At 44.0% G+C, this 26,399-nt stretch overlaps 2 protein-coding genes across 5 annotated transcripts in view; both read right to left on the bottom strand.

Annotated features, from left to right (window-relative positions):
• Positions 1-713: 713 nt before the first annotated feature.
• On the bottom strand, positions 714-13,817 carry LOC111968590 (store-operated calcium entry regulator STIMATE). 3 transcript variants are annotated; one of them, XM_023994287.2, is made up of 8 exons: positions 12,596-13,817; positions 8,913-8,961; positions 8,638-8,733; positions 7,739-7,860; positions 6,976-7,088; positions 6,704-6,781; positions 5,162-5,266; positions 714-2,708 (listed from the first exon to the last, which is right to left on the bottom strand). In XM_023994287.2, the coding sequence occupies exons 1-8, from the start codon at positions 12,843-12,845 to the stop codon at positions 2,592-2,594; spliced, it is 930 nt and encodes a 309-aa protein (XP_023850055.1). In that variant the 5' UTR covers positions 12,846-13,817; the 3' UTR covers positions 714-2,591. The 3 variants fall into 3 exon arrangements, with proteins under 3 accessions (XP_023850055.1, XP_023850046.1, XP_023850064.1); XM_023994278.2 differs by having other exon boundaries at positions 5,117-5,266; positions 12,596-13,813; XM_023994296.2 differs by lacking the exon at positions 8,638-8,733 and having other exon boundaries at positions 5,117-5,266; positions 12,596-13,815.
• A 639-nt stretch (positions 13,818-14,456) lies between these two features.
• LOC111968580 (scm-like with four MBT domains protein 1) overlaps positions 14,457-26,399 on the bottom strand; it is a 14,030-nt gene continuing 2,087 nt past the window's right edge. The window contains exons 2-21 of one of the 2 annotated variants that reach the window (XM_023994259.2): positions 25,590-25,647; positions 25,378-25,472; positions 25,033-25,276; positions 24,755-24,843; positions 24,330-24,582; positions 24,092-24,189; positions 23,849-23,950; positions 23,221-23,365; positions 23,030-23,112; positions 22,784-22,910; positions 22,417-22,530; positions 22,203-22,245; positions 22,008-22,075; positions 21,770-21,909; positions 20,189-20,298; positions 19,837-20,012; positions 17,832-18,010; positions 17,532-17,753; positions 16,895-17,023; positions 14,457-15,582 (exon numbers count right to left, since the gene is read on the bottom strand). In XM_023994259.2, the coding sequence (XP_023850027.1) occupies positions 15,442-15,582; positions 16,895-17,023; positions 17,532-17,753; positions 17,832-18,010; positions 19,837-20,012; positions 20,189-20,298; positions 21,770-21,909; positions 22,008-22,075; positions 22,203-22,245; positions 22,417-22,530; positions 22,784-22,910; positions 23,030-23,112; positions 23,221-23,365; positions 23,849-23,950; positions 24,092-24,189; positions 24,330-24,582; positions 24,755-24,843; positions 25,033-25,276; positions 25,378-25,472; positions 25,590-25,614 (2,583 nt within the window). In that variant the 5' untranslated portion in view covers positions 25,615-25,647 and the 3' untranslated portion in view covers positions 14,457-15,441. The remainder of the gene's footprint in view (positions 15,583-16,894; positions 17,024-17,531; positions 17,754-17,831; positions 18,011-19,836; positions 20,013-20,188; positions 20,299-21,769; positions 21,910-22,007; positions 22,076-22,202; positions 22,246-22,416; positions 22,531-22,783; positions 22,911-23,029; positions 23,113-23,220; positions 23,366-23,848; positions 23,951-24,091; positions 24,190-24,329; positions 24,583-24,754; positions 24,844-25,032; positions 25,277-25,377; positions 25,473-25,589; positions 25,648-26,399) is intronic. The other variant, XM_023994265.2, reaches the window with a different exon arrangement.

Genomic DNA, 26,399 nt, shown 5'->3' with positions numbered 1-26,399 from the left:
GTCTGTGTGTAGTTTATAAGTGAGTAAGGAGTCAAAAGGTGTTTGTCCATCAATAAAAATTGTCCTCGAGTCAGTTCGTATGCTTCAAAAGATAGTCTTGTGTGTATAATTAGGGGATCTATTTGCAGCAGTGGAGGCTGGTGGGAGGTGTTATAGGAGGACAGTCTCATTGTAATGGCTGGAATGGAGTAAATGGAACAGAGTCAAACACATGGTTTCCATGTTTGAWACCGTTCCATTTATTCCAGCAATTACAGTGAGCCCGTCCTCCTATAGCTCTTCCCAACAGCCTCCTCTGATTTACAGGTACTTGGCAATATTCTCAGAGTCAGTGAACTCTATGGGGAGAAATGGGTCCTCACTTCCCTACATGCCTCACTGCACCTGTTACTGAACTGTTTACTGACAGCCCACTCTGCCACTGTGGAAATGGCACCCTGGTGGCAGTCTAGAGCATAACAGAGACCTGTGATCTCAAATTCCCCCCCACATTCCAGGAGCCTTCTTAACACCAGCATTCTTTACCCTGACATCTCCCTGGGGGTCTAGTGGTTAAGATTTGGTGCGCTCACCGAGCAGCAGCCAGGGTTTGATTCCTGGCCAGGGAATTCACTTTTTAAACCCTCCTACAATGCAGTACAAACCTAGTAAATGGACAAAACGGAAAGCTCTGTCTATTCAGACGCGGTCTTAAAAATACAAAAATGTGKCTATTTCAGTGTTTTACTAACTTTATTGCAAAAGTAAATATAATGGTAATGTAAGTCCTTAATTTGTCAGTCATTTTAATGATCTAGTTATTTTTTTCAAAATACTAAAAGCCCTCGCTGTTGAGCAGAGGGCAACCAGAAGTGTTTTATGATGCTGTACCACCCATTTACCAAACCCTACTGTCATTTATTCCTAAGTATCAACCAACAACATAATCATTGTCAAACCGTTCAACATCTTCAGCACCAYGGTCATCATCACATTTACTTTATCCCCACTCCATACTTTGAACAGGMGCATTAAGACAAACACACTCATACATACAAACATACCTGCACTGTACTGCAGGCTGACCTAGAGTCACTCAAACTCTAGGTCTGTGCTTCTGTCAAACCAACTGAATGCTACTGCAAGTCTAAAGCTCTGGGGCACAAAATGAACACTCACAAACACGGTAAGTTCACATAGGCACATTGTCGACAACAAAGAATGAACACAAAGAACATCCATAGACCAGTGATAACTGGGAATTGTGCAAGAGCGGAGAGTTTTTCCCCGTTGGTTGTGAGGACACACCCTCAGGTCCCATATCTACTCCGTCTCGGAATGAAAAACACTTAGTAGGCTGGGGATCATCATGGTTTTGGCCCAAAATAACTTACAGTAAAAAACAGGACACACCAAAGACAATAAATAAGTAATGGAAGAGATCCCAGTTAACGGTCATACACAGAGACAGGAAGAGAAGGCTCTGAGCCACGCCTATAGACCTAAACGGTCACTGGGTGGGCTTGAAATGAGGGTTTCAGTCCCTTGGGTCCGGGTTGGGTGGTGCATGGTGGAGACACACACGCCCAAGCTGCACCGTCCTGACCCGTCCTCCCTCTGCAGTCATGTAGAAGTGGAAACTGTTAGAAACGTGAGTGCTGTGGTTATTATAAAACACTGCATCTTCACAGAGCAAAGCCTCCATTGGCGCATCAAGCCACACCTCCCACATTCCCTTAGCCATGCATGAATGGAAAAGTCCACACAGACAGACACACACACACTCCTCCACCAACTCCTATAACAGGCCATAGCAGTCAGCCTAGCTGAGGAGACAAACATTTCTTATATGGAATCTAGATGAGGAATACAATCACTTTCTGATTCGGAAGAGTATCAAATGTATTAAAACATTAAAATGACAGAGGTTTACTTAAAGGCGGGGGGGGGAGACGACACACGCGGAGTTCAATACCAGGTGCCTGTTCTCTCCGTCTACATCCAACCGAGGTCACCGGCTAAACCACAGAAAAAGTAACACCCATTCACAGTTTAACCTGATGCAGTAATATAATTCTGGACTTCTGAAGAGTCAGTGTGGAACAGAATTAGGAATTAGAATAGTCATTTAATAGGATCTTTAGGGTGCATCACCAATTACACTGCATCACCGACTCAAACCCTCCTATTATAGACCAGTGTTAAAAGTTTTCCCAACACCCATATCAAGATTCATTTCCCCAACGAGTGTCACTGAAACGCCAGTGACAGATCTATGGTGAAATCTCCTTTAGACATGGTATGTAGTTAGCTGCAGTAAAATCCTTTCCATGGGTTTCTATTCCCAGTGCAGAGGCTGCAGGAGTCCCATGTGGATGTGTAGTAATGGCAGTCCAATAGGCTCCATGGTCTGCAGTCTTCCATGATCCAACCTCCCTACATAGGCCCCCTACTCACTCCACAAAGAGACCAATGCCAGCCTGCTGTTAGAGGAATCAAGTACAGGTTGCCAGCAGGCTCCAGTCAGGGCAGCAGGCCCTGAAGGAGGAGAGAGTGGGGATGTGAGTAGACATAGGAGTGGGTCAGACCAGGTCAGACTGGGTAGGCCCAGGTCAAACAGGGATCCCCATACGGTGCTTCTTCTTCTTCTTGACCGTCTTGAGGCCAGTGAGTCGGCGCACATCCTCCTCCTCCGAGTCATCCATCTCATCGTCAGCCGAGAACAGAATCTGAGAGAGAGACAGGAGTTTGGAAATGAGACCAAAGGAAGCCACACGCCTGGATAGATGACACTCAAAGCAAMCCTGAGTTAAGGGTTAAATTAGTTGAATCCCAGAGCTTAAATGCTCACAGACACCAGCAAATTTCCTGTGTCAACAGAAATGTATCATTCGTCCTCCATCTGCCTCTGTGGGGTGGAAGGATGGGGATGGGTCTGGTTGCTTAACCACTAGACTACCAGGGAGATGTGGTGGCAGGAACACATATGCCCCGGAATATTTGATAGAGGGGAGGAGTCTTTTAGAGTGGTATTTGCGTGTAGTATTGAAGCTTGCCATCAGGGTTTTTTACATTGTAAGCCTCTTTTACTGAAGCAAAAACTAGCTCCAACTCATCACAATAAAACAAGCCTGTGATAACATAGCTATATGCCCCCTTTTATAATGAGAGAGCGATAAGATCACTGCTCTGAATCTTTATGTAGACAGACTTTTTATTTCAGTTTGAGGCAGATTACTAAAGCCATACATGCTCCGTGTTAACCTGTACAGCAGTGTTTCTTTAGTAGTGGGTTTGGGCCCACTGGTTAATTGCAGATAGTTCCTGTGACTGGAGGAAGTGCTCACAGTCTGGTACACTACACCCAGATGTCTATGAAAAACTACTCCCCTGTCACATGCCACAAATTCCATATACCAGTAATTCCATAGGACATGCATTCCTGATATTAGACATGATGGTCTAGCGGTTAGGATTTGGTGCTCTCACCGCAATGCCTGGGTTTGATTCCCGGTCAGGGAACATACTTTCAATAACTCCTAGAATCCACTGTCACAAAACATGGTGCTTTGGGTGATCCATGAGTAACTGTGGAAACCAATTATCTAGCTATCACAATCAGCTCAACATTTGATTCCAAAGCAACTCACTACTTCCATTTATGATGAGAAATGTGGTGCTTTGGAATCAGAAAAAAAACACTCCTTATGAATGATGGACAGTTTGTTTTTACAGTTTCTGATGAATAAGAAATCCCCCTGCTCAAGGCAGACTTAAATGACTTCATGCATGAATGTTTGAGTGTGGTGGTTGTCTCTGGTCTCTGGAGCAGATCACAGGGCCAGTTCCATCTGGTTTACAGGCCTGTAAAGTGACTGGCCTTGGGCACAGGGTGGAGTGATTCACAGCCCAGAGACAGACTTCTGCTGGTGCTGTGCAAGTTTGTCTACACAGCCAGGGGAGGATGTAAGTTAGCCTAGTGGCTACGTCAGCCTGAGGCAATGGGAGGAGAGAGAGGCCACACAGGGCTTGCGAGGAGAGGGCTTTGGGGAAAGGAGGTGGATGAGGCTCAGAATCAAATCTTAGGACTTAGTGTATAATCCTCCTAAGGATTTTTCAGAGCTCTCCCAAAAAACAGCTTTTCCAGTGATTTTGGTGTGTAATGTACACTGAGTGTACAAAACATTAACACCTGCTTTTTCCATGAGAGACTGACCAGGTGAAAGCTATGATCTCTTATTGATCCACTTAAAATCCACTTCAATCACTGAAGGTGAAGTGGAAGAGACAGGTTAATGAAGGATTTTTAATCTAACTACACTGTCCAATTTACAGTAGCTATTACAGTGAAATAATACCATGCTATTGTTTGAGGAGAGTGCACAGTTATGAACTTCAAAATGTATTAATAAACCAATTAGGCACATTTGGGCAGACTTGATCAAACATTTTAACAGAAATGCAACGGTTCATTGGATCAGTCTAACACTACGCAAATAGACCGCTGTCATCTAGTGGCTAAAATCTAAATTGTCTAAACTGGAATAATACATTGTGGCCTTTCTCTTGCATTTTATAGATGGAAATAAAAAAACACATTTTTTTCTTTGAATTATCTTTTACCAGATCTAGTGTGTTATATTCTCCTACATTAATTTCACATTTCCACAACCTTCAAACTGTTTCCTTTCAAATTGTATCAAGAATATGCATATCCTTGCTTCAAGTCCTGAGCTACAGGCAGTTAGATTTGGGTATGTCATTTTAGGCAAAAATTTAAAAATAAAAAAAAAGGGGGTCTGATCCTTAGCCTTGAGACAACTGAGACATGGATTGTTTATGTGTGCCATTCAGAGGGTGAATGGGCAAGACAAAATATTTAAGTGTCTTTGAACCCGGTATGGTATTAGGCGCCAGGCGCACCGGTGTGTATCAAGAATGGTCCACCACCCAAAGGACATCCAGCAAACTTGACAACTGCAACTCAATATTAGGAAGGTGTTCTTAATGTTTGGTATACTCAGTGTATGTGAATAGGTATATGATTGGTTGTGTGATTGGTTGTGTGGTCAGGCCTTGGTCTTTTATTAAGCATTCTGTGTCCATGACTTTATAAATGGCCGTGTCCATGTCTTACCTCAGACTCTGAGTCGTCGTGGGAGAGTGCCCGCCTGTAGCGTACCTTACTGTTGCCCCGCACGTCCTCCCCCACCTCCCGCTCCTCCAGCTTGGCTTTTGTCCTCCCCTTCTTCATCAGGAAGTTATCTACCACCCAAAACATCAGGGCCTGAGGAAAACATACAGTACACAGCTCAGTGAGCAAGTACAACATCAGACACACATGACAGTTTGATGATCACACACAAGCCTAAATGGCTGAAATCCGTAGACATAAATGTCACATCAAATACACTTAGTTGAAGGAATTACATTTCAAAAGGGATGCAAATATCGGCCCATTTTGCTGCCGACTAACTGGCCCTCATTAACCGGTCAACAAACGGAAAAAAATGTCCAAACAGTAAAATTACGTGACCAACAGAAAATACTATTAGAGATCTGTATATAATGATGAGATGCTCATGTTTCCGTCCTAACAATGGGAGTTGGACCAGGGCGGGAAAGCAGGCGACAAGCTTAGGCCCAAAATAAGACCATAGAAACCTATTGGGCTTACTGGGGACAGATATTGGCGAGAGTGAAACATCTCGCTTGCCATATCCTCTCTGGTACCTTGCATTCATACAAGGATCAGAAATGTTTCATTAAGGCTGAATGGAAACATGCAACAATAGCAAGCCTATCATATTATAGTTCAAAAGTCTATAGCATATTATTGAACATATACTCCTGTAATGAAGCATCTAACCAAACGTCCTTTTCAAACATTTGCCAAAATGCAATCTGTGGAAAACACAATTCTAAACCTAATTTGAGCAGTTGTGACAGATTAAAATCTCAGAAATGTAGAAAGAGGGGGAATGTAATAGCAACAACTTTGATGGGTTGCTAATATGGATTGTGTCTTTCGCTTCTGAACAACGAAAGAAAGTTGATATGAATTAGAACAGGAGAGAAATGCTGGTTAATGGCATGAGGGAAAAAAATTGCCTCCATGTTTCTACGGATCGATTTTCGTAAGGCTACTTTGAAGCAAGGTAAGTCATGCCTCATTATTTGAAGTAAAAGTATCAGGTTTTAAACAATTATACTGCCTCGAGCTCACATTGCAAAGTGGTGGGTGACGCATCATCAGTCAACAGTAGGCAGGCTATAGTATACAGTATACACCTGAACGGCGAAGGGGAGGCGCGCTTTAATTACGAGTTGAGATCGAGAAATAAAAATCGTGACCACAAAAATGTTGAACACACGATTGCATTTAGAATTGTCAAATTGTTGCGCMATGACTGGGCTTCCAAAAGCAGGCTTCACTCCAGTAGCCTACAGACTTTATAAGGAGCTACTCTCGCGCTGTCTGACAGGTGGAAGGCTATTCCACTCCTCAAACTAGGCTCTGTATGCTGTGCGTGTATGATAAATAATATACAATGCGAAAATAAAAACGTGCCAATTTAATTCCAAAATTAAGAAAATGACCTTAAAGACTGATACGCATGACCCGTCAAATGTATTTTCAGCGGCTAACCGATTAACGGTTAAGATCACTAAATGTATTTTCAATTGAGCCCTGCCTCACGGAGGCACTGCACACTTAACTTACATTAACGAAGAACGGGACGATGAGCATGACGATGGCCAGCTCCAACTGAGGATTGTTTATGGGGTTCAGGAGAGCCAGCTGTGAGACACACACACACACAACAGTAAAGAAAGACGGTGAGTAAACAGTACACAAACAAACACACCGGAGTTAAAACGATAGAAACAGTTTACAGTACTGTTAGTACTCATACACTTTCCACAGTCATAATATAACTGAATTGACACAATGGTCACGTGGTCAGGAACCTACCCATTATGCCCCCTACTCACCTTCTTCCACTGGGGGATGAGTAGGACCAGGATGATGAGGACCTTCTCAAACATCATGATAAGGATGTAGAGAGCACACTGGCCTGCCCATGCAGTACACTGCACTGGTTCTCCTGTGTGCACACACACACACACAAACCAATGATGAACTTGTGACCTATGGACTAGACACACAATCCAATAGACAGAAACAAATGAGCAAAACAGACAAATACCAACCCACAGAAATACCCAGACAGGCGGCAGTTAACTGGAACTCTATATTCCACTTAAAGGGGCAATCTGCAGTTGCTACATCCATTTTTTGGACTTCTAAATGATAAATCCATTGAATCTTGTAAAACTAATTCTAAATGCCTCATGAGCTTGGTTTAACGGTCATCATACCCCACCAGAACCCAATATATAAGCTTGTTTTACTCCAATGTCTGTAAACAATATAAGTGTGAACAAACATACATGCCTCGAAACATGGTTAAAACAATAATGTTTGATATGGTCAGTTCTTGCATCCAAAGCTCTGTCTATGAATTACAGAGGTTACATTTCTCCAGGTCCACTGCATATTACCCCTTTAAATCAAAGCAGGGAAAGGTTTCCATAAACTCTGCCTTTGGGTAAACAATTTAACAGTGATCGACTATGTTTGATGTGGATGACATTGCAGTAGTGCCCAAGGCAGCCACTCCCCTCTTCTGGACACCATGCGTACTACAGGGTGAAATGATCTCTCATCCACACTGACAAACACACACACTCTCACCATATTCTCCGAAGCGTAGAGCGTCCCACTGCCTCCACTCTACGATAGCACTGATGGCCCTCACCCCGGCATAGATCAGCAGCATTCCAAGAGACGCATCCAGGAGGAAGTTAATGAGGTAACTGAGGAAGAGAGGAGACATTGTGTCCACTTCAACCTTGAAGTGCATAATGTTATAGAGACTATACTGACCAGAAATATAAATGCAACATGCAACAATTTCAATGATTTTACTGAGTTAAATTTCATAGAAGGAAATCAGTCAATTGAAATAAATTAATTAGGCCCTAATCTATGGATTTCACATGACTGGGCAGGGGTGCAGACATGGGTGGGCCTTTTCCCACCCACCCAGCCAATCAGAATTAGTTTTAAAGGGCTTTATTACAAACAGAAATACTCCTCAGCCCCCCCCTCCCCTCAGAAGATCCCACAGGTGAAGAAGCCAGATGTGGAGGTCCTGGGCTGGTGTGGTTACATGTGGTCTGCGATTGTGAGGCCAGTTGGATGTACTGCCAAATTCTCTAAAACGTTGGAGGTGGCTTATGGTAAAGAAATTAACATAAAATTCTCTGGAACAGCTATACAGCTCTGTTAGACATTCCTGCAGTCAGCATGCCAATTGCATGCTCCCTTAAAATCTGTGGCATTATGTTGTGTGACAATACTCATGCTGTTAAATCAGCTTATTGATATGACACTACTATGCTCACTAACAGGGATGCAACCAAATTTGCACGTATAGAACATTTATGGGATCTTTTATTTCAGCTCATGAAACATGGGACCAACACTTTACATATTGCATTTATATTTACTACATACACAAAAACACAGAGGCACAAAGACAGACACACATAACGTCTGACAGACACACACTCATACAGAGACACACTCACAGTGAGCAGGGGTCCTCCTCTGTGAGGTCAGACAGGTAGACGTTGGCAAAGTGAATGAATAGCATACCAATGGCCTGTTTGGAGGTGTCCAGGAACCTGGTAGAGGTGCCGGGCACAGGAGGGCCTTTTAAGAACTCTTGAGAATTCAAGTTCTTTCAATAGTTCAACATAACATTGTGTTTATCTTAGTTGCATTTCTTGGTTAATAGCAATATTGAAGAGGATAAGCTTTAATACTGTGGTTGGAAGTGGGAGTGAGACGGCTGCCGACCTACCAGATCGTCCATGGCCTTCTCTCATGCTTGGGCTCCCTGAAGCGCTTCACTGTGGACAGGACACAGAGTCACATATAGAACTGCCGCTCTCACACACCAACGACAGCAGTCACACCCACGACAGCAGTGGGATGAATTAGTATCCCTCTCTGGGGCAAATCCACTCATTCTATTAATGTAAATGAATTAAGGCCAGCTCCAGTCTGAACTGAAATCAGCTTTACACTTCCATCATCAAGTTTAGTATGTTGGGCAACATCTCAGCACAAAGTGTAACAGGCCTATTTCTATGAATATGGCCAGTGTGATGGGAAATGCAGTTCAGTTTCCCCTTTAGCACCATAGCCTAACCCCTAACTAATGGACTTTAGCAGACAATGTTCATTAAGCTATATTCCCTTAACAAGTCAGCTATTGAGATGCCATGTTTACACAAGGAGAGACCAGAGAGGAAGAGTGGATGGTAAGAGGAAGTGGCAGACTACTGTACATTACACACTAAAATGTCACTGCTTGTTACTAATGTGCCGATCATGATATTATCCTCCAAATCTCCGTTGCTCTGTGAGCAGAAGAAATACTTTGAAAATCTTATGAGCTGAAAAAAATGTAGTGCATTTGGCACTGTAATTAAACCCATTGATAGATCAGAGGACCTGCTAACAGTACGCGACACCAGGCAGGCATGGTCATACACTGCTCAAGAAAATAAAGGGAACACTTAAACAACACAATGTAACTCCAAGTCAATCACACTTCTGTGAAATCAAACTGTCCACTTAGGAAGCAACACTGATTGACAATAAATTTCACATGCTGTTGTGCAAATGGAATAGACAAAAGGTGGAAATTATAGGCAATTAGCAAGACACCCCCAATAAAGGAGTGGTTCTGCAGGTGGTGACCACAGACCACTTCTCAGTTCCTATGCTTCCTGGCTGATGTTTTGGTCACTTTTGAATGCTGGCGGTGCTTTCACTATAGTGGAAGCATGAGACGGAGTCTACAACCCACACAAGTGGCTCAGGTAGTGCAGCTCATCCAGGATGGCACATCAATGCGAGCTGTGGCAAGAAGGTTTGCTGTGTCTGTCAGCGTAGTGTCCAGAGCATGGAGGCGCTACCAGGAGACAGGCTAGTACATCAGGAGACGTGGAGGAGGCCGTAGGAGGGCAACAACCCAGCAGCAGGACCGCTACCTCCGCCTTTGTGCAAGGAGGAGCAGGTGGAGCACTGCCAGAGCCCTGCAAAATGACCTCAGCAGGCCACAAATGTGCATGTGTCTGCTCAAACGGTCAGAAGCAGACTCCATGAGGGTGGTATGAGGGCCCGACGTCCACAGGTGGGGTTGTGCTTACAGCCCAACACCGTGCAGGACTTTGGCATTTTCCAGAGAACACCAAGATTGGCAAATTCGCCACTGGCGCCCTGTGCTCTTCACAGATGAAAGCAGGTTCACACTGAGCACGTGACAGACGTGACAGAGTCTGGAGACGCTGTGGAGAACGTTCTGCTGCCTGCAACATCCGCCAGCATGACCGATTTGGCGGTGGGTCAGTCATGGTGTGGGGTGGCATTTCTTTGGGGACCGCACAGCCCTCCATGTGCTCGCCAGAGGTAGCCTGACTGCCATTAGGTACCGAGATGAGATCCTCAGACCCCTTGTGAGACCATATGCTGGTGCGGTTGCCCTGGGTTCCTCCTAATGCAAGACAATGCTAGACCTCATGTGGCTGGAGTGTGTCAGCAGTTCCTGCAAGAGGAAGGCATTGATGCTATGGACTGGCCCGCCCGTTCCCCAGACCTGAATCCAATTGAGCACATCTGGGACATCATGTCTCGCTCCATCCACCAACGCCATGCACCACAGACTGTCCAGGAGTTGGCAGATGCTTTAGTCCAGGTCTGGGAGGAGATCCCTCAGGGACCATCCGCCACCTCATCAGGAGCATGCCCAGGCATTGTAGGGAGGTCATACAGGCACTGGGAGGCCACACACTACTGAGCCTCATTTTGACTTGTTTTAAGGACATTACATCAAAGTTGGATCAGCCTGTAGTGTGGTTTTCCACTTTAATTTTGAGTGTGACTCCAAATCCAGACCTCCATGGGTTGATAAATTTGATTTCCATTGATAATTTGTGTGTGATTTTGTTGTCAGCACATTCAACTATGTAAAGAAAAAAGTATTTAATAAGAATATTTCATTCATTCAGATCTAGGATGTGTTATTTTAGTGTTCCCTTTATTTTTTTGAGCAGTGTATTACATGTCACACAGTCTAGGTCACATTTCAACATTATCACCTGGGGTACCAACCTGAGAATGATAATAAGGTGGGTGCTTATAGTTGTCCTATTCCACACATGTACAAGAGTGTATTAAGAGTGCATTGATTGGAAATGTGATTTTTGCATATCCGAACTCTCCCTGAGACATCCTCAGAGAGTGGGGTCATGGCCTGGGTCTGCTAACAGCTACCTTCGAGCAATAAAGGTTCAATGCCTTACTCAAGGGCATTGACAGATTTTTCACATTCTTGGCTCTGTGATTCGAACCAGCAACCTTTCGGTTACAGGCACAATGCTCTAACCGCTAGGCTACCTGACCCCCTGCACTGTAGATTGGTGTGTGTTCAAACACAATAGCCTACATGAAAGACAAACTGCCTGTCTCAGTGACTGCTACTCTGGGGGTTAGGCCCCTGTGTACGAGGCGCAAGCCCTTTCTACTAAAGTCTAGGTCTACACTATAATGAATCCTTGTGTGAGTGATGCAAGAGTGTGTATTCTCTGAACACAATGTAATGGCTGACAAATAATGCTTTGGCTGTTCCAGACAATAGTCAGCTTGTTTCCATGCCCGCCCTCTAACCTCCATGACACATGATTGATTGCTGGGTGAGAGAAAAAAGTGCATTAATGATTTATGACTCCACTAATCTACCGGACATATCCTAATCCTCAATTTGGGTTTAAGATATGACACATCTAGACAACAATACCCTAATGTGTGTTAAATACTTTACAGTGTGCGTGGATGCATGTGCGCGTATCTGTGTAAAGTATATCTATGTCACCTGTCAAAAGGGTAGCTAGTTTTTCTAGTGTATTGCCCAAACAAATGTTTACAGGGGAATTCACATATGGATATGCTGTGACTTCAGACTTCCTCAGACTGTTGTGTTGAGTGTGTAACTACTGACACACCCTGCATGTAGACTGTGGGCTGGGCTGGGTGAATGTGATGATTCAGGCCATGTCAATTCCCACTGACAAAGCTGCCTCAGGCATCATCACTGCTCTGAGAGCTGAAAATGCCTCACCTCTTGCTGTTGTTGCTGTGAGGCTCCTCTCTACCAGGGCAACACTGCTGACTCAGTGGTCAAAGAGGCACTCAATGAGGTCAAATTACATGGTCAAAAATGAACACTATGGGGATGGGACAACACATTTCACACTGTATAATCCAGTATTTTGAGACAGTGTATAGGTAATGACTGCCAGTGATTATTGACAATTAAAAACAGACTTCCATTCTAAACAAGTAGCCTAAACAGGTTATCCAATTTCAACACTGCACAGTGAAATTCTATTTTACAGTAGGCCTAACTGCACAGAACAAACGACCATAAATTAGCACATTTTCCACAGTCAGAGTGAGCATCTGGTTGGCTGTACTCACACATCAGCGTACTGAAGGCCACCATCGCTAGAAGGCCTTGCAGGAAGATGCCGAAAGAGTCCATCAAGTCACCATTCTCGCAGCCACGGGTGTCCGCATTTGGTGTGGGGCGGGCAGACACTGGCGTGTTGGAAGAAGGCATAGCTGACAGAACCACTCCCGGGACAGCCACGTGCCCGGCTTGGGAAAGAAGACTCACCCCACTAATCGCCATAGTAGACCAGTTTAAAGGTTTATGGGCGGATGGCATATACCGTAAATAAGCAATAAAGTCAATTTAAATGTCTCCTCCACACAGAATGGGCTTCTTCGTTATCCAGTTGTTGTTAGCTGGCAATCGATTAGTTATGAAGGAGTATTTGGCCCCCCCMAAAAAGGTTTTCTTCCTTTTAACTGCGGAGCCATATCTTCACGTTTCATATGTGGCCAGCGTTAACAAACATATCCCAGTTGTTGATAATCCATTGTATCACCAAATAGCCACAAAAGAAAGGCATACCATGCATGTCATACTCATTTAACTAACATTCTTGGTTTACTAACAAATTAATTTCCAAGCTGTGGCTTGCATAAATTAGCTATCGATAGCTAACGAACATAACTAGTTACACAGCAGGCAATCATGGACAACGCATATAACAATTAAATACATGTGACGACGCAATGTTTACTAACGGAAACATTAGCAACAAAGTTCCAAAAGGAGTCATCCCAAGGCATGTTCTAACTTCATGTCATTTTAGCAGAGTTCCTAAACCTTTTAGCGGTGCGCGAGAGGGTTAGCAAATGAAGCTAGTTTTACCTAGTTATGTACCACTTAAATATTTTTAAAAAAAAGTGTAAGCAAGCTACTTGAGTAAACACCACTGTTTTACCATGTGACGAATTAAATCATATAAAAACCTCGCGTCAGGGACAAACCACCAGCCTACCAGAACAAGTGATGCTAACTGTACAGGTAGCTTAGCTAGCTAATCTGTTTCAAGTACTTGCAATGGATCCCTTGTGCATGTATGAAAGGCATGATATTGATATTCTCACGACTTCGGAATTGCTACTTTTTCATTTGAAAAATCTGTTTTGCACAAAACATAGGAACGACCAATAATTTGCTCAATGATCAGAGTACATAGCTACTAGCTACCACTGGAATTTCCAGCTGCATCCTTTCTGTGCCCAGACCAAAGCCCATTGGCATATTCATTACGCCAATTCTGTTGCAAAACATTTCCTAAACGGAAGAAAATAGAACCAAACGGGCGGGACTTACCTGAATTTGTCCAATAGAAGCTCTCGTTTTCGTTGCAAAAACTGTTTGGACTAATGATTACACACAGACTGCCCACTCATGTTGACATTACGTAAAGGATAATGTGATCGACGTGACACAACGGTATCATGGGAAGTGTAGCTTGGAAAGATTTTGAACCGTGTTGAACTCATAGAGCTCGCCAGCTTCAAATCCGAAAACCCGGAAATGATTTACCTCTGGTTCGTTCAGCCATTGCTATGGGGGAAATGAATGGGGAAAGAATAGGGTTTTGGGATAAACGCCGACAATTTTGTCTGAGGTTTGACACAGATTTAGGAAATCTTACATGTTATGTTCTATATGAGATAATATCAGTCAGTTAACATGACCTTTATTAATTATGAAAGCTTTATGGTTTTTAATTATTACATACGTGCTTCAAAATACACAGAAAGTGACKTTAGCTGATTATCTCGTAGAACAAAACCTATAAGACCTAAGCCTGTGTTTACCACACACCTTATTTTTGACATTTATCCAAAAACCCTACAAAAACGACATTTTCCCATAGGTTTTGTCCAATGAACCATGGCAAAAAGAGGCCATTACTATTGCTCTCTATTGGGATGAGATTCAGGCTTTAATTCCACATTCTCTTAAAATAGCAATCATATTCAACAAACATATAGACAAAATCAAATGAATAAATTCCACAGTTTTATCTCCTGTAAGAGTAATAGATCTCAATGGCAGAGACAGGTAAATTAGGGGAAATAAAACACAAACACAGCAATGACAGCTAGAATGGCTCCCGAAAATAAAGCACACACAGTAGTCCACCAATGGTTGTAGTTAAAAGGTAAAACTATACAAATATATAAAGGGTCACAAAAGGTCCCAATATTTGGTTTATACTTATTTGAATTTTGCTCCAAAAACACCTACATCTTAATGCTTTACTACAGGCCCTAGATAATGTCTTCAATATTAGATGTTAAAATCCCTCTCTGAGAAGACGAAAAGGCTGTCAAGCAGTGGGGATTGCTCTTTCTGTGGGTTTCCAATCTCAAATGTATGTCTACATTTTGAAATAAGACCTTTGCACAGATACTCTCAAAGCAAATATGTTTAGTAGAAAATCAGGCTATTACCATTAATMACCCTATTGCACTAGAAGAGCTTTTAAATATGTACACTATATACAAATTCACCCTGCTATGTACACTTTACATACCGAGATATAGTACATGGTTTATTTGTCTTTGTGCTTAAATCCTTGCATTGTCAACGCTTGTCAAGTTGATTAAATGAAACCAGGAGTCATTTTGATATTGTGGGTGAGATAAACCTGAACATGAATATCTATGTTAAGGTGTCTTTACCTAGAATACAACGAGGCAGAACCCTTTCTGACCATTACACAGTAAAAAACAGGAAAAAATGAAAGTCTTGATCCATCTGATGTCCATGCATGACTGCTGCTGTTGTGCTGGGCCTGGGTGCAGGGTCCAAAGGATGTCCAGCTGGAAATCAGTTATGGAGTCATTTAATGTTACTGACTGTATGTAATGTTTATTTCATTCAGAATCCTCAGCTATGTAGCAAATTTCTGGTAGAATTCAAGTTTGACCCTTTCGATATGGTGACACAGCTTTATGGCTGGTCCCAGTTTCAGGTCCATACACTCCTGCAGTGTGGGCAGGTTGAGCAGAAGCAGAGCCTGTCCATCAATCTCCTGAAAACACAAGCACGGCCATGGAGTTAGACAACAATAGTCATGGATTTAGGCCACAGTGTACACCAGTGCTTGACTTGGGATGGAAAAAGTGCAGGAGCTGTCTTTTTCCAAGTCGGTCCATTAGACTACGTTCACCGAAATTCACAAATGACATTATACTATAGAGACCTCTGATTATTCACCGTTAATGGTTTATACACATTTTCCATGACTTCTCCATGACTTTTAACCACATGTGTATTACTATTATTATAGCCTACATGAAAAAGTTAAGCATTATTGACACTCGAAAGCTGCTGTGTCTGATCCCATGTAGACCTACCACCTCCTGCCGTTGTGCCCTTGATCAAGGCACTTAGACCCCACATAGAACTGCACTGTTAGTCACATGTGGTCAACCCTCTATCTGGAGAGCTCCTGGGTGTGCAGGCTTGGCTTTTTCAACATTACAAACAAATACTTTTGTCTTTATAAAATGATTCCCTCATTCAATATATCAGGGATCAAATGGATAAGGTAGCCTACTTCAAAGCAAGGTATCTAACTAGACATGTTAATATATAAGGCTCAAATATTCATGTTTTGGAGGAGATCTATGCACAGCAAGTTATTTGTCAATTAGGCAATTATTAAAATATTTTTTAAGTTGTCGCAATTACATGGCTACTATTTAATAGAGGAGAATCACAGCTTTCCAACTACGCAGATTTATTTAGGCTCTACAGTGCCGGTAGAGCATACCTGCTGCTGAAATGTCACGCTCTCTCTCCTCGGGCAACGGCCCACTCGCACTGGCACACACAAAGCACCACAGACATACACTGAAAGGTCATTCCGATAATGGCTGATATGTCATTTTTTAATTGATTGATCATATTTTAAAAAGTGTGCTTTCATGAATTACATAAACAACAATTATGAAACTAATTTCCATGACTTTTCATGACTTTACAAACCCYAATTTTCAATCTGCATAATCTTGAACAGCCTACTGTCACTCACAGATTCACAGACTAGCCACAAATAAACTTGAACAAAGAGTAATCAGGAAATGAATGCTCACTCTCCATTGCTATTCAATGAAGATCACGCCTTCATTCCAATTTGACCAACCTTTTTTGACTTGGTGTGTGAATCTGGGCCAGCAATAGGTTACTTTRTTTTTATAACGGTGCCGGTACGCAATTCCCACAAAATTAGAAGTGCCGGTACGGCATTCCAGACAGATCCGGCCCAAGTCAAGCACTGCTTGTTATACAGTCGAGATAATGATTCTGTGTGTGTGTGTATGTGTGTGTGTGAGTATTACCTGATCCAGGAAAATGCGTGCCAGGGGWGCACAGTCGGTGGTCCTGATGAAACACACCACATCAGTCACACTCCACTCCAGGGGACTGGTGTCCAAACACAGTTTCTGGGGAGCCTCACCTCTCGAGCTCTGCAGAACACAGAGATGCAGTTAATTAATTCATCATACTATATATAGAGACGGGTTGGCTGACAACGTCACATAAAGCAATGCGCACACTTCAATGGGGCAGAAGGTTGTGTGATGTGATTCTGGATGGCCATTTAGCTAGCAACAATGACAAGAAGCTGCTATGTGGGAAATCGTAGGTGGCTCGTTTCAGCTAGTTTGATCTTGTTCTTGATACCATGTCTTGTTTTGAGGTGTTTTGACTGATGTCTATGCTAATATGGCTAAAACTTGCAAGCTAGCTAACCAACAACTGTAACAATGTATTTGAGGGACAACAAGTGCTCATTGTGCAAATGTATTTATGTTTTCAATAAACATTGGAAACGAAATATAGTTAACATGTTATCAACAATCTAAGCCAAACTGTCAGTTTTGCCCCATAGTTGCGCACGCATCGGTTTTGTTGCAAAACACCTAACCGTCTATTCACAGTGAACAAACAAAAAGTAAAGTTACAGTAGTCTACCTTTGGTGAAGGTGGGTGGTTCTCATCATCAGAGTAAGATGGGGAGCGAGGTTTCCTGCGTTTTCGGGTTGGTCTGGGCGTTGCAGGAGGAGAGGGGGATGGGGTGGGTGGTTGAGACTTCCCAATGGAATATTCTGAATCGTCCTGATCATCCTGGAGCTCAGAGCCAGTATCGTCACTCAGAGAGTTCTCATCATCCAGATCCTCCTCATCTCCACTGCCCTGTGTTAGAGAAAGGGATGGTTCAGTTTAAAGATATCTGGATGTGAGTGTGTGTGTGTGTGCGAGTGTGTCTGTTACCTGTGGTGAACCGGCAGGTGTGTTGTCTAGTGAGGCTGAGGAGCGTCTCTTCTTATGGACAAATAGTTGCTTTCTCCTCTTCCTCCTTCTACCTCTTCTCTTCACCCCTCCTTCTAGGTTAGAATGCCCCCCTGGTGGGCGGCCCACTCGTTTACATTTCTTCTTACCATAGTAATAAGCTGCAGAGAACACATCAATACTCCAATCTCAGTCCTCCTAAGCATTCTGCAGCCAATGCTTTATAATCAACATACACAGTGCATTTGGAAAGTATTCAGACCCCTTGACTTTTTACACATTTTATTGCGTTACTGCCTTATTCTAAAATATAATAAATAGTTTTTTCCCCTCACATAAATTTACACACAATACCCCATAATAACAAAGCAAAAACAGTTTAGACATTTTTGCAAATTTATAAAAACAAAAAAAACTGAAATATCACATTTACATAAATATTCAGAACCTCTACTCAATACTTTGTTGAAGCACATTTGGCAGCAATTACATCCTTGATTCTTCTTGGGTATGACGCGACAAGCTTGGCACACCTGTATTTGGGGAGTTTTTCCCATTCTTCTCTGCAGATCCTCTCAAGCTCCGTCAGGTTGGATGGGTAGCGTCGCTGCACAGCTATTTTCAGGTCTCTCCAGAGTTGTTCAAGTCCGGGCTCTGGCTGGGCCACTCAAGGACATTTAGAGACTTGTCCCGAAGCCATTCCGGCGTGGTCTTGGCTGTGTGCTTAGGGTTGTTGTCCTGTTGGAAGGTGAATCTTCGCCCAAGTCTGAAGTCCTGAGTGCTCTGGCAGAGTTTTTCATCAAGGATCTCTCTGTACTTTGCTCTGGTCATCTTTCCCTTGATCCTGACTAGTCTCCCAGTCCTTGCCGCTGAAAAACATCCCCACAGCATGATGCTGCCACCACCATGCTTCCCTGTAGGGATGGTGCCAGGTTTCCTCCAGACGTGATGCTTGGCATTCAGGCCAAAGAGTTCAATCTTGGTTTCATCAGACCAAAGAATCTTGTTTCTCATGGTCTGAGTATCCTTTAGGTGCCTTTTGGCAAACTCCAAGCGGGCTGTCATGGGTCTTTTACTTAGGAGTGTGTTCCGTCTGGCCACTAAAGGCCTGATTGGTGGAGTGCTGCAGAGATGGTTRTCCTTCTGGAAGGTTCTCCACAGAGGAATGCTGGCGCTCTTTCAGAGTGACCATYGGATTCTTGGTCACCTCCCTGACCAAGGCCCTTCCTCCCTGATTGCTCAGTTGGCCGGGTGGCCAGCTCTAGGAAGAGTCTTGGTGGTTCCAAACTTCTTCCATTTAAGAATGATGGAGGCCACTGTCTTGTTGAGGATGTGCAATGCTGCAGCAGGTTTTTGGTATCCTTCCCCATATCTGTGCCTCGACACAATCCTGTCTCAGAGCTCTACGGACAATTCCTTCGACCTCATGGCTTGGTTTTTGCTGACATGCACTGTCAACTGTGGGACTATATATAGACAGGTGTATGCCTTTCCAAATCATGTCCAATCAATTGAATTTACCACAGGTGGACTCTAATGAAATTGTAGCAACATCTCAAGGATGATCAATGGAAACAGGATGCACCAGAGCTCAATTTAGAGCTTCATAGCAAAGTGTCTGAATATTTATGTAAATAAGGTATGTCTGTTTTTTATTTGTACAAAAAAAAAAAAAATTGAGTTAAAAAGCTTTTTTCGCTTAGTCATTACGGAGTATTGTGTGTAGACTGATACATTTCAATCAATTTTAGAATAAGGCTGTAACGTAACAAAATGTAGAAAAAGTCAAGGGGTTTGAATACTTCCSAAATGCACTGTAGCTGCATAACGAAATACACATAAAACAGACACTGCGTCCCCTATTTGTTGATTCCCCTCCTTACATATCAGCAATGATTGCCTCTTTATCTCCATAACACCTGATTTCTGAACACCAGGTTTTACTCATATGTATTTGATTTAGAGCAATTGAGTAGGTCACACGTACTGTATTTGGTCTTGGTGAGCACAGAGCAGTTCTCTGAGCAGCGCTCCAGAACCATGCGAGGTCCAAACAGGTTTGGGCAACACTCCAGCTTGATGCAGGTCTTCCTACAGAATTCCGCCACACAATCTGCTGTACGCACTATCTCCACCGTAGCCCGATAACTCTTTCCCTTGTACCTGCCGGTCAAGAACAGATCCTCAGGTTAGCAACGCTAGAAGAGCTTAGCCAATCCCAATACACACTTCAATCATCAACTCAACCACAAACATGAGCAGAAAAGTTAAGATTGAATCTATGTAGAAAGTGCATTTGGTGATTGTAATGACGTTATGATAGAGCATGCGTTCCTCACTTGGCTTTGAGTGTCTCTCCATGGCCGTGCCAGCGGTCCTCCTGGTCCAGCTGCAGCTCCCTGAGCACCCGGCTGGGCTTGTAGGCTGAGTTGATCAGCAGAGTCAACACCTGGACAGGACACAGGGAGATGGAGAGAGACATAAAGGGCTTAGCATGGATACTGTTCCCAGTCTAAGTGGGACGTCAGGAGTGGTCTCTGGGATAGCAAGATTTCGCCCTATTACCAACTGCCCTAAGGAGATTAGAGTAGTTTAGTTGACTTTTTAGTATAATGTAATACAGTTATAACATCATAGTGAACGTATTACCACCACACAGGGAGTGACGAGTCATGACCACAGTCAAATTACCTGTGACCGTTGGTGGCTTATGGGTAGCCTACCCAACTTACTAACGGCCCTCACTAATGGCCTGGTACTCAGCGCTCTATAGTCCCTCTAATTACATTCTAAACACTTTATGATTGAATTTGAATAATCTGAATGATGAGGACAAATGGTGATGGGAGTTAGAGGTCCCGTTCTGAAATGGACATGGGAAAGCCCTGGACCCAATATGCATCATTACATTTTTAAAACACATTCCGAACTGACCTAAAGACAACGATCAGAAAAGCCAATTATTTTGCTACTTTATTAACCGGTGCTAGGGAGAAAGGGAGCGAGAGACGCACATAGCAAGCAGCTCTAACTACTATGGAGCAAGGGAGGGGCTGTGCGGTGTGTGTGAGTAAGACGCAGCAGGCTCGGACCACCGGAGGCTAGGAGCACCAGAGCAGGTACAGAGGGAGATAGAGACAGCAACAACTAGTGCTAGTAGACTAACTTTTTGCTAGTTATTTATCACCCATCCGATTGCATAGAAGCCTATCTGCCTTGACTGCATCAAACAGAGAGAAGCAAGCTAACTAGGCTAATTGAGGCTAGCCATAACGCTACTGCGCTTCTCACAGTCCGACAGTTAGCCTACAAATAACAACAACTCCATTCAGATTRTAAATAGCAGCCTACTTGTTGGCTTTTGGTCGTTGTAGCCTTTCCTTTTCATTTCACTTTTAATTCTGTCATTTTAATTCCATCTTCCACTGATTAGATATCTCCCAACTTGCTTGCTACACAATCAGAGCGGCAATGCAATTCTCCCCCTCTCTCTCTCTCTGCGGGAAGCGCAAGGATTAGAGCGCATGCCTTTTTTGCCAACTTTTTCCAAATCATCAATATAGATTCGCATCATGCAGCCCATATGTTTTTATTTGTATGGTTTGTATACCTACCACAACTAAAGTTACCAATTAACTCTAAATTAAGGACCTGTTTCAAATGATCACTTTTACGCTCAACACAATAGCCACTCCTTTCGACTTTTTAAAATGTAGGCCTAGATGTTCCAAACGCCSGCATCAGCAGCTTGTAAGCTTGGAATCCCGAAGATGCTTAAGGTGTTTATGTTAATTAAAGGTCAATTAACGTAAGAACAACAGGAATTTGCATGACAGTTACCGGCGGACAAAATGTYATGACCGCCACAGCCCTAACATAATGTAGTATGTTTGTTCCAATCCCACCCAGGTGCTCCTCACCTCTTTGAGAACCAGGACACAGTTGCCAGGGCCAACACACTGGGGCAGCTCAGCGATGCGGCCCTTGTTCAGGTAGGGGCCAGAGAAGCAGCGGTGGTTGAAGAAAATCTTGGGACAGCAGTACTTTCCGTTCCCCTGTCCTGTACACAAACACATCACACAGAATGTAAGAGCTGTGCCTCACGTCAGAAACCTTAATAAGGTATTTCTCTGGTATGTCTACATGAGAAACACTCACCAGTCTCTGATTGGCTGGCCAACTGCAGCCTGAGTGTGTCAGGTGTTGTGGATTTGGGTGGTGCTCGGCTATAGGGACAAAGATACAGGTTAGGGGTCAAAGTGCATGAGACTGGAGTGTTAACCAATCAAAAGTGGACAAACAACCAATTACCAGCCAATGATAGATTCCTTCCTTTCCCATAGGCCTACTTACTGTTTCTCAGGCTGCACCACAGCAATCCTCCTCTGCTTTTCAACTGTAAGACAATGTATAATCACCAGTAATAAAACTCTACTGAAACTATACAGAGTACTGTCAAATACGGCGACTGCAATGGTTAAAACTTCCATGCATATTGTGGCATGCTAGTGGCTCCCCTTCAAATTAGAGAGAGAGACACAACGTTATCTTATTTTGGGACACCCACCTTTGGGTTTGATGGGGTACAGCAGGGGGTAACCGTTGGTCTCACACCAGCTGACAGGGAAGATATCCAACGAGTCCACATGAGCTATCAGCTCTGGTATAGCCTGTTTCAGCCCTAGACACAAAGAGACTGATTTAGACCCACAGAACTAAYTCATTATCTAATATTAATACCATCAGTGTGCACAACCCCACACTCAAATGGTCCCAGACTAAGATTGAAAAATGCAGGGCCCAGATATGATTATTTTATTTTATTTATGTAACCTTTATTTAACTAGGCAAGTCAGTTAAGAACAAATTCTTATTTACAATGACGGCCTAACCCGGACAACGCTGGGCCAAGATGCGTAGCTACAGGTTCTCACCTTCCAGGCCAAGCCAAATATGTTGCCCTTTGACCTTGGTTACCGTTGCCACGTGAATGTGCTCAGGTGAGAGTGGGTTGACCGCCTCCAACTTCATGGCCTCTTTAAAGCTGTGATCAGACTGTTCCTGAGAGGTAGACAGGGATACATCAGGAGAGAGAGATTATTCATGTCCCCTGTTCACCCATGCTATACACTCATGTTATATAACATGCATTGCTCTATGTAAGACAGAGCTTGACTCACTGTGGGGAAGCAGTGTTGTGGTGCTGCCTCGGCCTCACACTGTTTCAGGTAGTCTGCCCAGTCAAAGTCCTGCCCCTGGTACCCTACACAACCGGAGAGAGAGACGACAATACAATTAGATAAATCCTAAAAAATAATAACTGAGCACATTTTTAAAAGTAGCTCTGTAAATGTTACTAGCGTTTCATCACCTGGAGGGGGGCTGAGCGGGAGGCCGTTCTTAAGGCTCCACTGGGCAGGAAAGATCCCAGGACTGTCCCTGTGACACAGGAAGGACCCCGAATCATCACCACGGAGACAGTCCATCTTTACTAGGAAGCACTCGTCACTGAACACCTGAAGAGGAGAGGTAGGGTATCACATCACACTCCCCTCTGGGCACAGACATCAAATCAACTTCTATTCCACGTTAGTTTAACCAGTGTGTGCCCAGTGGGTCATGTCTGCTCTATGCAGTATTTACCCTACCCTTGTTCCATAAGCATATCACACCCAAAGCTAGCCTCACATACACTACCATACTGTATCTTAATGACTTCAATTTCTACTTGGTGGGTAGGCTCCCAGAGTTTACATGGGTACTATGTTAGGATTTATCTTAGCAAATCTCTACTCTCCTAGCCCTGAGGTGACCACTGATCTGAGTGGACTGAATATGCAACAACAATATAGCTGAAACTGTTGGGTGGGCTGGAGTGCCTTCACTACAGTACTGCCATCATCCAACCCAGTCATATTAATCATCTCTGGTCCGAGAAGAACGTATTCCGACAATTCTAGGAGCCTGAGGTGAGACTGGGCCAGTAAAGAGGTTGTCACCTTGATAACGGTGGCAGGACTGATGCAGAAAGGGGACATAGGGTCAACGGCCTCCAGTTTCATCCCCTCAGTGAAGCAGTGGGCAGCAATGGCAGGCCGGTCCTGAAGCAGACACGCAGACAAGCAGACACACACACACACACACACACACACACACAAAGTGATGGCTCATTCGATCAATATTGCACTGGTATTCCACAGACCCTTGTAGTGCTAGTACATACTGCTTGGTAGTGCCTTTACCTTATAGAACTCTTCAGAGAGGGCCTCATCATGAGGCTGATTACTGATCCTCTGTCTGACCTCCTCCCACTCCTCCTCCGTGTGCAGGGGGACCAGGGCTGAATCAAGCAACCACACACACAAATTATTCTATTAAACAGTAAAAAAACACAACCTCAGATTTATTCATGAATCATATTTAGCTTTTTGCATCTTGAAACTGAATTCATCCAAGATCTTTCTGAAAATAGCAGTTTACCTGAAGGAGGCCTGAGGGTGCAGCCACGCTTTTTGGCCCAGCCAGGTGGGTGGAGGTGGGGGTGCAGGTAGTAGAGCCAGAGGGTGGAGTGTGTATCAGGGAGTCTCTCTGTGCCTACTAGGCGTAGTCTCAGCCTGCCACCCATGTTCTCCTCCACCTCAGCGCCCCACGCCACCCCAGGGTCAACACTGTCCTGCAGCTCCACACTGCAGCCTGGAGACAGCAGGTCCACCGGGTCCTTACCACGCTGGGGCTATAGACACACACACACGAGCACATACGCGTAAGTGCACGGGCACACACACAAGTAAGGACATGCTGGATTACACTCAGCAATACCCTTACTGATACAAAGTGAGTTCAAAACCCTTGCTTATCTGGCATACATTCCCAGTTGTTCCAGTTTATAACTGAGCCCCTCTCACCCCTTCCAGCAGGTTGGCAGGTGCACTGCACTTCTCAGCTAGGGCTTTCTCCAGGATGCCCTCCCAGTCTGGTTGTTTCTCTCTCACACCTGAGGGGGGCGATGGAGAGACATGGTTACGGAATATAAAAACAAGCTTGGGAAATGTCTTTTAAAAACTCAGGTCTAGATTTCATTGTAATAACCCCGTAATAACCCTCGTACAACTAGTTGGGCGTGGAAGAGATAATTCACAACAGCCATCCCAGTGAGTTCCCTCCCCAGTCCTAGCTCCCTCACCCTCGGGGGGTCTCATGGGTTTGCCCTGCTCCCGGCTCCAGCCCAGGGGGTGGAGGTCAGCCGTCATGATGTCACACCAGAAGTCGGCACGGCGGTCGTCGTGGTAACCTTCGTATCGCAGGAGGAGCAGCTGGCCACAGGTGGTGATGATGGTGGCCACCCAGTAGGGTTGGTCGGTCTCTGAACGCACACACACCTCCAGCTTCATACCTGGAGTCAGACCCGTCTGCAAGCCCTGGTCCACCTGGGGAGAATGATATATGAAAAGCTCTTATAAGGTGAACTATTGATCAACATTGTATGAGTATTGTGTGTGGTTAWGAGGAGTGTAAATAGTCTCAGTACGTGTTTGAAGGCATGGTGGGGCACAGACACTGCCCCGTTCTCCTCCAAATAGTCATCCCAGTTAAAGTCAGACACATCCTGACTAGAGTCTCCATCTGCAACACACACACACACAAATACGCACACGCATACACACACAGGTTAATTCTGTTATTTGTGTCAAAAAGCCCTCTCCACCAGTAACAAAGCTGCAGGTCCATGTTGTTACTCACCGGACTCCAGCAACTCATGACTCATGTTGGCTCCTCCTACCGACCAAGTCTAGAAGCTCTGGGGAAGAAAGGAAAGACAGATTATTATCTAGAAAAGTTGGACATCATTCTTTAAATCGGTTTGACAGCCAAAACCAGGAGAGCAAGAAAGCATAGTAGGCTGTTGGTAAAAGTGGCATAGGTGGTCTTAGGGATGTCATTTGAATGTGTCCAGTGCTTACATTTTGTTTTTGGGATGGGGAGGGCGGCTTAGCAAATGGAAGCATAACAAAGTTTAGTTAGTGTGCGTGAGAGAAGAGTGACACAGAGAATATTTAGGTACGTGTTTTGAAAATACAAAATGACCTTGCTAATACAAAATGACCTTTCTAAGTTGCTAAAAGTATGAGAGAGGACTTAATCATTTTTTAAATGCTAAATGAGGCCAAAGATATCTCAAACAGACCACAACTTTGAAACAAAGTTGAGCTGTAGGCCGATAGCCACTCTGAGACAACAAAGAGGATGAACTAACTTAACACAACAAGAGAAATAGCATTTATATACTGGGCATGAGAGAGCATTAGAGATGACAATAGCTGAGAGGTTTGTGTAAAGGATGCGGAGGATAGCTGCTCTGTCACTGCTGCTCCATTCAGCAGGGCTGTCAGGCCTGTCTTTGTCATGTCTGATGTCTCTATTAAAGAGGAGACAGCCATCAGACAGTGTCTCCCTGACCACGGCCCGGACACCACGACCCACGTAACCCAGGATCAGCCCTTCACCCACGACCCTGCTGCACACACACACACACACACACACACACACACA

This window comes from Salvelinus sp. IW2-2015, linkage group LG1 (genome assembly GCF_002910315.2).
Source record: "Salvelinus sp. IW2-2015 linkage group LG1, ASM291031v2, whole genome shotgun sequence".
Lineage (NCBI taxonomy): Eukaryota > Metazoa > Chordata > Actinopteri > Salmoniformes > Salmonidae > Salvelinus > Salvelinus sp. IW2-2015.
Note: the sequence above shows the minus strand (reverse complement) of the source record. Positions and strands in the feature narration are given on the sequence as shown.

Excerpts from the sequence above, each read along its gene's own strand:
- LOC111968590 (XM_023994278.2), bottom strand. The coding sequence starts at position 12,845 with ATGCCATCCGCCCATAAACCTTTAAACTGGTCTACTATGGCGATTAGT. Across the intron at positions 8,962-12,595 it reads GGCCTTCAGTACGCTGATGT|TGAAGCGCTTCAGGGAGCCC; the intron begins GTGAGTACAGCC and ends TCCTGTCCACAG. Across the intron at positions 2,709-5,116 it reads ACGACGACTCAGAGTCTGAG|ATTCTGTTCTCGGCTGACGA; the intron begins GTAAGACATGGA and ends TCTCTCTCTCAG.